Source organism: Astatotilapia calliptera, chromosome 3 (assembly GCF_900246225.1).
Source record: "Astatotilapia calliptera chromosome 3, fAstCal1.2, whole genome shotgun sequence".
NCBI lineage: Eukaryota > Metazoa > Chordata > Actinopteri > Cichliformes > Cichlidae > Astatotilapia > Astatotilapia calliptera.
In genome coordinates, this window is record NC_039304.1 from 51,024,849 (window position 1) to 51,034,229 (window position 9,381).

A 9,381-nucleotide genomic window follows, 5' to 3' on the forward strand; every position below is an offset into this window, starting at 1 on the left:
AGACAAATGGCAGCCGCACAACCGACAGTGTGTGCGTTCATAAGACCAAACCACACACACTCACACCCCACACTTTCGCCCACGTGTGGGCCATTCTTGAAATATAAAGAATGACAACTTTATTCCTGAACTCTGGCAGTTTGTTCCTCTTGCATCTGAAAAGTTGCAAGTGTTCTGACCTGACACTCTGAAGCGATTGCTGCCAGCTCAGATTTGCTGAACCCTTCTAAACAATACCTGTTCACTCTACTCTCCCCTCTCTCCATTCCTGCTGAAATCAGTCTTAACACACACGACTCCAGTCGCACCATGCTTACTTCCTATTTTTCACTATTTGACTGTTGTTGTGTTCAAATAAGAAGAAATATTTGTGGTTTAGAAAGATTTAATTTGCTTTGGCAGTTCCTGTTCCTTTTCCTGAAATAAGAGAAACATGGACACAAAAACACACCCTGTGTAGCCTTGACTATCGAATGTTATCCTTCAGTTGATTCTAAGGCCCAGTTCAGGACATCTTGTTTGGACTCTGTGACCCAGAGACGTATAAAAAGCCATCACTGGTGTATGTGTAAGCGTGCTGAAAAACCCTCTGCACTCTATGTCTACCGGCAATATTTCAAATCCAAACATTAACATTGAATGAAGCTCTTGACTCTGAAAACATGAAACGCCAACCCATTTATGAGCAAATTTGCATCGTGTATATATTAAAACAATAACACACAGCTTTATTTATTTTATAAACATCCATCCATCCATTCGCTTTCGCTTATCCTTTTCAGGGTTGTGGGGGGCGCTGGAGCCTATCCCAGCTGTCATAGGGCGAGAGGCGGGGTACACCCTGGACAGGTCGCCAGTCTGTCGCAGGGCAATTTGATGAACAATTTATAATTTTTACATAATACTCCAGCCTTTCAACTCTGAGCTTATTTAGTTCTATTAATATACTGAAATCTCATTTGTGTCATGAAGAAAGTCTTTAATCAAACAGAATTCAAAGATCAGAAACATTTCATATATGGAGTTAAACATGAATCATTGTTTCAACAACATATTTATTGTTGTCATAAACAGACAAGAAGACAACAACAAACTGCTCCTCCCATTCAACACATGTCAGTCCATATCCCAGCAAACTAAATCATCTCCATTTACACATCAAATAGAAACATGAATCACTTGTAATGATTAGAAACTTGATAGAATTTCAAATCTAGTTTGGGGAGTCATTCAGTGAGAAACAGTGAAATGATTTTCCATGTGAAAAGGTGGACAGCAGAAACAGAAAGAAACAGTGAAACTAAAAGAGAAACAAAGAGCTTTGGAACAACGAGGCAGCAGGAGGACAGCTGCAGTTTAACAGCTTCAACTCACTGACAGGAAACAACATTAGAAACATCATCATCCTCAACTCATCTGCTGCACTGACACTGACACCTTCAACGGACACACCTTCACTTTACCATCAGTTTCAATATATGGAAACATCCTGTGAGTGAAAGTGTGTGTGAAGGTGTGTATGTGTGTGTTAGTATCAGGATCAGAGAACGACAGCTTTCCTCTGTTCCAGTCCAGATTCACTCTGATCCTCTGGAACTTCTTCTGTACTGAGAGAGCAGTGAGAGGAGCTGATGGTGAGTGTTTGTAGTATTTACTTCCATCAAACAATATCTCCCATAATCCAGATTGTATGCTTCCCTTCCTCTCCACAGACTCTGCAAATACACCCAGTGCCCACCGTATACTGTCTCCAACCTCAACATCCCAGCTGTGAGTCCCTGAGTTAAAGCCCTCAGAGCCCAGGACAGAGATGTAATAATCAAACCTCCCTGGATTATCAGGAAGCTGCTGCCTCTCTCCTCCTCGTCTCACACTGGTCAGATCTTCAGACAGGATGAGTTTTGGATGAGCAGTGTTTGGGTCCAGAGTGAGAGGAGTGTAGGAGACCATGTCCTTCATGTTGTTCCAGATGTTGAAGGTCAGGTTGCCCAGGTGTTTGGCCTGGTCTATCAGAGCTCCTGAGGGCAGCTGTGGATCATCCAGCAGGGGGCAGCGCTGGACTCTTTCCACTGCAGCCTTGTAGTTGTGCAGGAATGAGACGTCTTCAGCTCTCAGCTCCTCCTCTGTGGCTCTGACTGTGTCTGAAAGAGCTGCTATCTCTCTGCTCAGAGCCTCCATCTTCTCCTTCATCATCCCACTCTTCTGCTCCTCTTCCTCCCTCAGTGCAGCCAGCCTGGCCTCCTCTTCCTCTGCTAGAAACTGGTGAAGCTTCTTAAACTGCTCCTTAATCTGCCTCTCTGTGTGTCGGGCCTGGACCTTAATGTGTTCTGCTGTTTGATCAAACTTAATTTGAACTTCTTCACAAACCTTTAACTTCTTCTTTAAGGGCTCCAGAGTTTCCTGAAGTTCCTTCTTGTGTTGTTGTGCAACTTCATCGATGGGTCTGAATCTGTGATTGGTGTGTTTTTCTGAGTCTCTGCAGACGAGACACACTGGCTGCTGATGGTCCAGACAGAAGAGTTTGAGTTTCTCAGAGTGCAGACTGCAGAGAGCCTCTGAAGCTCTCTGATCTCTCTCCTGCAGGAACGACTCACACAGGTTCTTTAAAGCTTGGTTTAAAGGTGGATCATCCTTTGAATATATGTTCTTACAAACTGGACACTCACGTATCTGTTTTTTTCTCCACCATCTCTTCAGACAGTCTTTACAGAAGCTGTGGCTACATGACAGAAGAACAGGATCTCTGAAGACCTCCTGACAGACCGGACAGCAGAGATCCTCCTCTGATCTGGAAGCCATTGAGTCTGTGAGTGGAGCTGAAAACAGCAGACAGGAAGTACAGTCAGTCCTGGCTCCCCTCCCTCCTCTACCACCTTCACTGAAAATTCCTTTGAGTCGTGTTTTTGCTCAAACTCACATTCAGTGTGTGGAGCGTCAGCAGCTTGAAGCAGCAGTGTTGGAGTTTTCCACTTTTCTCTCCTGTAGCTGGACTCACTCACAGGAAGCTGCTAGTTTGGTCTGAGCTCAGTCTGATCGTCTGTGCGTCTCTCTGTACTGAGAAAGAGGAACAGCCTGTTTTCTCATTTCTCTCAGGTGAGTGACGTGAGAAGGCGGAGCTTCATTAAATTTCCACTTATTTCACCTAGCTCGGCCCACATCCTCATTTTAGGTTTGACAGCAATTTTAGCAGACAAAGGTGAATCTCTTAGACATGAACTGAGCTACGATTTGGGAAAAGCCTTGGAGGGGACTGGCGGGGGGCCTGGTAGATCTCGATGTACTAATAAGAAGTGAAGAAGTGAAAGGATTCAAAAGCGGAAGAAGGGTGGGGCAGGAAAAAGAGAACAAACAGCTTGTATAACTGGGGGATCATATACAGATATCTTTGTGTAGATAGTGTTTGGAGGCGTAGGCCTGCTCCTAAAAGATATTTTATCTCCAAAAATGTGAGTGTGAAAGCAGAGTGCAGATAGCAAAAAGACATTGACATGATGTTAAATCAATATCAGGCAATTCCGTTCAATTAACATTGAAATCTGACATTCATTTTACATCACTTCTGCATCCTCAATTAATATTGAAACAATGTTAGAGTTGGATATCAGAATAATCTTCAAATTTGACATCGATTTTACATCACTTTGGCACCCTCACTTAATAATGAAAAAAATCCTGAATTCTAGTGTTTATTTTCCACAACATTTGCACCCATGGTTAATATTAAAATAATAATTACATCATGATTAAAAATAAAGAGGACTTAATAGGTATTTCATTCAATACTAAACCACTGCAAATTAATCAATCAATACTTAAACCTGCGTAAAAGACATTTGTGTATCATCTAAAAACAGGATTACCGTATATGTTAGACATTGTCTTTCAGCTTACCATGTTCATTATAATATCCCTATAACATTAAGCATCAAGTCATTATATGTCACGGGGTAGAAAGGGACAAGTTATCCAGGTTTTTTACTATGTTTGCTGTGTTTTACCTTTTTAATATTTTAATATTGTACAATGGTTTATTTGTATGAGTTTTACTGCATGTTTTTATGGTATTTATTGGTGACTTGTCCTGGAAAGACTCCGCCCCTACCTGATTATAAACCTGATCACACCTGGGAGGTCCCAGGGGCCAATAAGAGGGCCTGGAAGACCACAGAGGCTTGAGGGGAGGCTTGAGAGACGGCGGCGGCGGCGACTGCAAGCCCAAGGGTTGGAGCTTGGCGTTCAGGAGGACGATACAACACCAGCGACTAGGGACGCGGAGCGAACAGGCGGACGGCAGTAGCAGCAAGAGCCCAGCTTGTGCACTGCGGGAGAGCAGAGGCGGCAAGACAGCTGGTGCCGATTTGCATTTTTAAAGAAGCGGCGGGCGGAGTTGAGAGCTCTGCCCACCCGGGGTAAGTCTTCGACTTATCCCCTTCTTACGACTGAATACTGCCTGAAAATGTTGTGTTTTATGGATTTTTATTGTGTTAACCCTTAGCCAGGGTTGTTTTAATTTCTTTTGCATTTTTAACTGTTTGTATAATAAATTATATTTTAATTATACAGTTTTCAATTCAGTGCATTGGCGGCCCCACAGGATCGGGCTGGATATCGGGCATCCTGCACCCCCATCCGGAGCATAGCGGAGCCATTTCTGCATTCCTTAGGCGAAGTCAAACTCAGAAACTGCGTTTACCCCCACCTGCTGAGTCATATGGAGGACCACAAGAGCCACAATAAAGATTTCTGTGCTTAAATAATGAATTGTAGAATAAATTCTGCATTTGTAAATTCATTTTTGAATTGCACTTAAATAAACTGCATTTCTGGATGGACCTGGGCTCCCTTGCCTTGGTGGGTACCAGATGACGGGGGTGCCTACTGGGGTCAGCGGGGGAGCTGGCCCTAGGGAGGGGCATCCTCCCCTCCCTTCTTTTCCTCCCCATCCCCGGCTACCTCCCTCTTCCCGCTCCACCACAGTCACCCACACAGGTAGGGCCTTGGGGTGCGGGTGTGTCACAAGGGTGCAGGGGAGACATTCCCCCCCTCTGTCCCTTCTGTCCCCTTCTGGCCACCTGTGCCTCAATTTTATCTCACAACTTAGACATCCACATTGCTTAAACTCTCATAACACACATATATATAGGGCCTCTGGCGCTGGTGCCCACCTCTCAATTTTAAATCCATGTAGACATTGAGGGTTCTCGGGAGGGGCCGTGCTAACACCTGCTGCTCTCTGGCAGCAGCACCATGCTCTCCCTTGTTTTAAATGCACTTTAGAACAACACGCAGCAACACTACACATGGGCGGGAGGAGGGAGGTATGGGGTCTTCACACACCCCCGTTCTCTGCTAGCCATCGGGGCGGAGGGGCTGGGAGGAGATGTTAGCTGTCCGATTGGCCTCCCTGCTGCTGGGGAGCCTGGGACGGTCTGCTTGCCTCCACCCTGGGGGGAAGGGTAACATCTCTTGGGTCTGGGTTCTGTTTCCCCCTCTGGGGGCGAGGGTACCTGGACCCGGGGTATAGAGTATGTTTGGGGAGTGTGATTGTGTGTGTCCATTTATGTCAGTCCTTACGTTGGTATGTTTGTCTGTGTCTATATGTCAGGTCGGGTCTTAGACTCCACCTCTCTGGGAACTCCCAGGCCCTCCAAGGCCTATCTCCCCTCACCACACTCCCTGCCGGTGACTGATGCCCTCAGGGGTCGGTGCATTGGTGGTTCTTGGGCGCTCAGGTATGTACCAGCTCACTCCCGGTGGCTACCTGGCGGGGCCTGGCGCCTGTTGCTCGGTCAGGCCTCCTCCGGTGTGCTGGGGGCCCTTGGGCCTCTGGGCCTGCGGCTCAGTTCACTCTGGCACAGCTGGCTGCCAGCAGAGCCGGCGGGCACGCCGGTGCAGCCCCCTCTAGCTTCTGCTCGGTGGCTACTGGGTGACGCCTCGTCTGGGGATCCTCAGCCCTTTCCATGAAGGTGGCGCGGATGCCCCTCCGGTGGTCCTCCTTGGGCTCTCGCACTCTGGGGCCTCTGGATGTCTGGGGCCTGGATCTCCTCCATGCCTGCTTCATGCCCTGGGGGACGGGGCTATGACTCGCTACATCCTCTTGCAGACCATTACATGTGGAAACCATTTGAATACAAGCGCGCTGATCCACACAGGTATGCACACAGGTGTTCACTGCTCGTAGACTTAAATTACACCTTTCTTGGCTGCTACTTCAAAGCACATTGTGCGCTGTCTGTCCTGCGTGCTGCACAACAACATTGAATATTTAGTATTTACTGCTGTTTACACTTAGCCAGATTAATGCGATGGTGTTGTGTTTAGTATGTTGCTTTGGTTTTTTTTGCTTGTTTTCTATTCTTCTTCTCTCAACAGGTGATCCAGGAGATTATTTTTTCTCCCCCCCTTCTCACTGTCCCTCTCCTCTTCTGTTTTTCTTTTCCTTCCTCTTTCTCTCTCCCTTTCCTATCCCTCACTCATGTCTGTCCCGTCTGTAACATCTGAAAATAAAATATAATAAATAATAAAAACAAAGGTCGATCAAATGGACCAATACGGCAATGCCACGATGATCCATTTGGCAAAGTAAATCCATTGGGTATCCTTGTTGGTCTTCAGACAACAATTCTGATGGCTAAAGAACCAAATGGGACAGGCAAAAAAATAAACTGCATTTCAAAATCTATTTCCCTTTCCTGTTTGCTCAGGGATTAACTTCTGGATTAGTTGCTGGATTAGGCTTTCTCTCCTGCATGAAGTCCAGGTGCTGGTTTTCTAGTGTGTGCATCTGATGGCCCAAAGCTGACTCTGAGCTGTAACACCATCCATGGCTGCAGTATGGAACAGATGTGGGTGTGTCCTCATCTCCCAGAGGAGTCCAAATCGTCATCAAACAGCCCTACAGACACAAAAACGTGAAAATATAAACAACCAGACTATCAGCAGTGATTTAAGTACTTTAAGACCTCTGTAAAATGTGTGTCTCTCTTCTCCAGGTGTGACCTCTGTCACACCTGGAGAAGAGAGACACGTATGTGAGAATGCTGTTTGTAGATTACAGCTCAGCATTCAATACCATCGTTCCCTCGAAGCTGGACAGGAAACTGCAGGATCTAGGACTGAGCAGCTCCCTCTGCAGCTGGATCCTTAGCTTCCTGTCTGACAGACGCCAAGTGGTCAGACTGGGCAGCATCACCTCATCCCCCATCACACTGAACACTGGTGCTCCACAGGGGTGTGTACTGAGCCCTCTCCTGTACTCACTCTACACCTACGACTGCACAGCCACTAACAACTCCAACATCATTGTGAAGTTTGCGGACGACACTACAGTGGTGGGTCTTATCACCAACGGTGATGAGACGGCTTACAGGGAGGAGGTCAGCGCCCTGACCCACTGGTGTCAAGACAACCATCTCACCCTCAACGTCGCAAAGACAAAGGAGTTGATAGTGGACTTCCGGAGGTGCAGAGAAGTACACACCCCCATCACCATCAACGGCGCTGCTGTGGAGAGAGTGAGCAGCTTCCGGTTCCTTGGAGTACATCTGGCTGAGGATCTTACGTGGTCAGTACACACAAACAAAACAGTGAAGAAGGCGCAGAAGCGCCTCTTCTTTCTCAGGAGACTGAAAAGATTCGGCATGAGCCCCCGCATCCTCAGGACCTTCTATCACTGTGCCATTGAGAGCATCCTCACTGGATGCATCACCACCTGGTATGGCAACAGCACCGCCTACAACTGCAGAGCTCTCCAGCGAGTAGTGCGGTGCTCTGAACGGATAATTGGAGGTGAGCTTCCCTCCCTCCAAGACATCTACAGGAAGCGGTGCCTGAGGAAAGCGGGGAGGATCATCAAGGACTCCAGTCACCCCAGCCATAAACTGTTCAGACTGCTTCCATCAGGAAGGAGGTTCTGCAGCATCCGGTCCCGTACCAGCAGACTGAGAGACAGCTTCTTCCATCAGGCCATCAGACTGCTGAACACTTCATAGACACCTCAGCTTCACTACTGGAACTTCAACATTATGCACTACACACTGTACAGTAATGCCACTGTTTTGCACATGTCTCAACTCTGTATATTTTTATATATTTTATTTTATTTTTACTCTATTTAATTTGTAAAAAATGTGTACACACACACACAGGGCTGGACTGGGACAAAAAATCGGCCCGGGCATTTTGACTAGAGACCGGCCCACCAGGATAAAGATTGAAAATGTGACGTCATTCAGGGGTAAAACCGCAAAGGATTCTGGGAACTTGTGGCAAGAGGTACTAGCGCACGCAGGCGTTCAATTGAACTCAGTTACACAGCGATAAAAAGAAACCCAAAAAATGCCAAGAAGCTGTTGTATTATTAACTGCAATAGCTGGTCGCATGACAGCCACGGGAAGCCGACGGGTAAAGAGATCGTTTTTTTGTAATCGGATTACGTCGTTGAAGAGACATTTTTAAGCCATGTTTCCGAAGTAAGAGCCGACAGATGGTCTGGAGTTTTGTAGTATTAATACGTCATTTTTCTTAACATAATTGGTGATATAGGTTACAAGCAAGTCTGGCGCTGAACAGAAATTGTCGCGCTATGCTCCTTTGTTTATTGTGCATAAATAGTGAATTGTCCTGACACAATATTGTGTTTCGCTTCTGTTATTACCATGGTACATTGACAAAACCATATACTTTTATTCACAGGGTAAAACAGTTGTTTTGTATCACTAATTGTCCAGTGCGATTACAACATACAATATTGTAACGACCGTGGGTTAGTGGAGCTGAACTGACTAAACTGCTCATTAGCTAAAACGGCTAGCAGGGCTCTAGCAGCTATCGCTAAACTTCGCAACAAATGGAGAGCGCTCACGGCTCATACACCGCACGATCCGAGCGTCTCAGCAGCAGACTGATAATCCCCAAATGACCCAGCAGGAGGCTTTAGTGGTTCACACCAATCGTTTATTTACCATGTTTTTCTACAACAACGTGCTGCTGACACCAAACCCCTATCACGCTCCCACCACATAGAGTCGCGGTGTCAGCCAACCATGCCAATTCAACCCACTCCACAGAACACACATCAACTTCACTGTGGCTTACATTAACATAACACTAACACAACATGCGAATCAAACACATAGGAACTAGCAGAGCGATAGAAAACACAGACAACACAATACCCAGAATGCACCTGGCTAACAACCCCAGCCAGGTCATTACAATATTATTGTCACTGCTACATTTCTGTGATGCTACCAGAAATTATTTCCACTACTAATTAATTACCGTTGAGCTCAAAGGTTATATTAATAAACGGTTAACGAATGTGTATTTATGACGACGATTTGTGAGACTGGTAAACTTACCTTTGTTCGTACGATGGT

The 9,381-nt window shown here is 46.2% G+C and overlaps 1 protein-coding gene across 1 annotated transcript; it reads right to left on the reverse strand.

The window, feature by feature from the left end:
- Positions 1 to 1,387: 1,387 nt before the first annotated feature.
- On the reverse strand, positions 1,388 to 2,814 carry LOC113019734 (nuclear factor 7, brain-like). The gene has a single exon (XM_026163554.1). The coding sequence runs from the start codon at positions 2,797 to 2,799 to the stop codon at positions 1,408 to 1,410; it is 1,392 nt and encodes a 463-aa protein (XP_026019339.1). The 5' UTR covers positions 2,800 to 2,814; the 3' UTR covers positions 1,388 to 1,407.
- Positions 2,815 to 9,381: the final 6,567 nt, after the last annotated feature.

Coding starts and splice junctions, on each gene's coding strand:
- LOC113019734 (XM_026163554.1), bottom strand. CDS start 2,799: ATGGCTTCCAGATCAGAGGAGGATCTCTGCTGTCCGGTCTGTCAGGAG.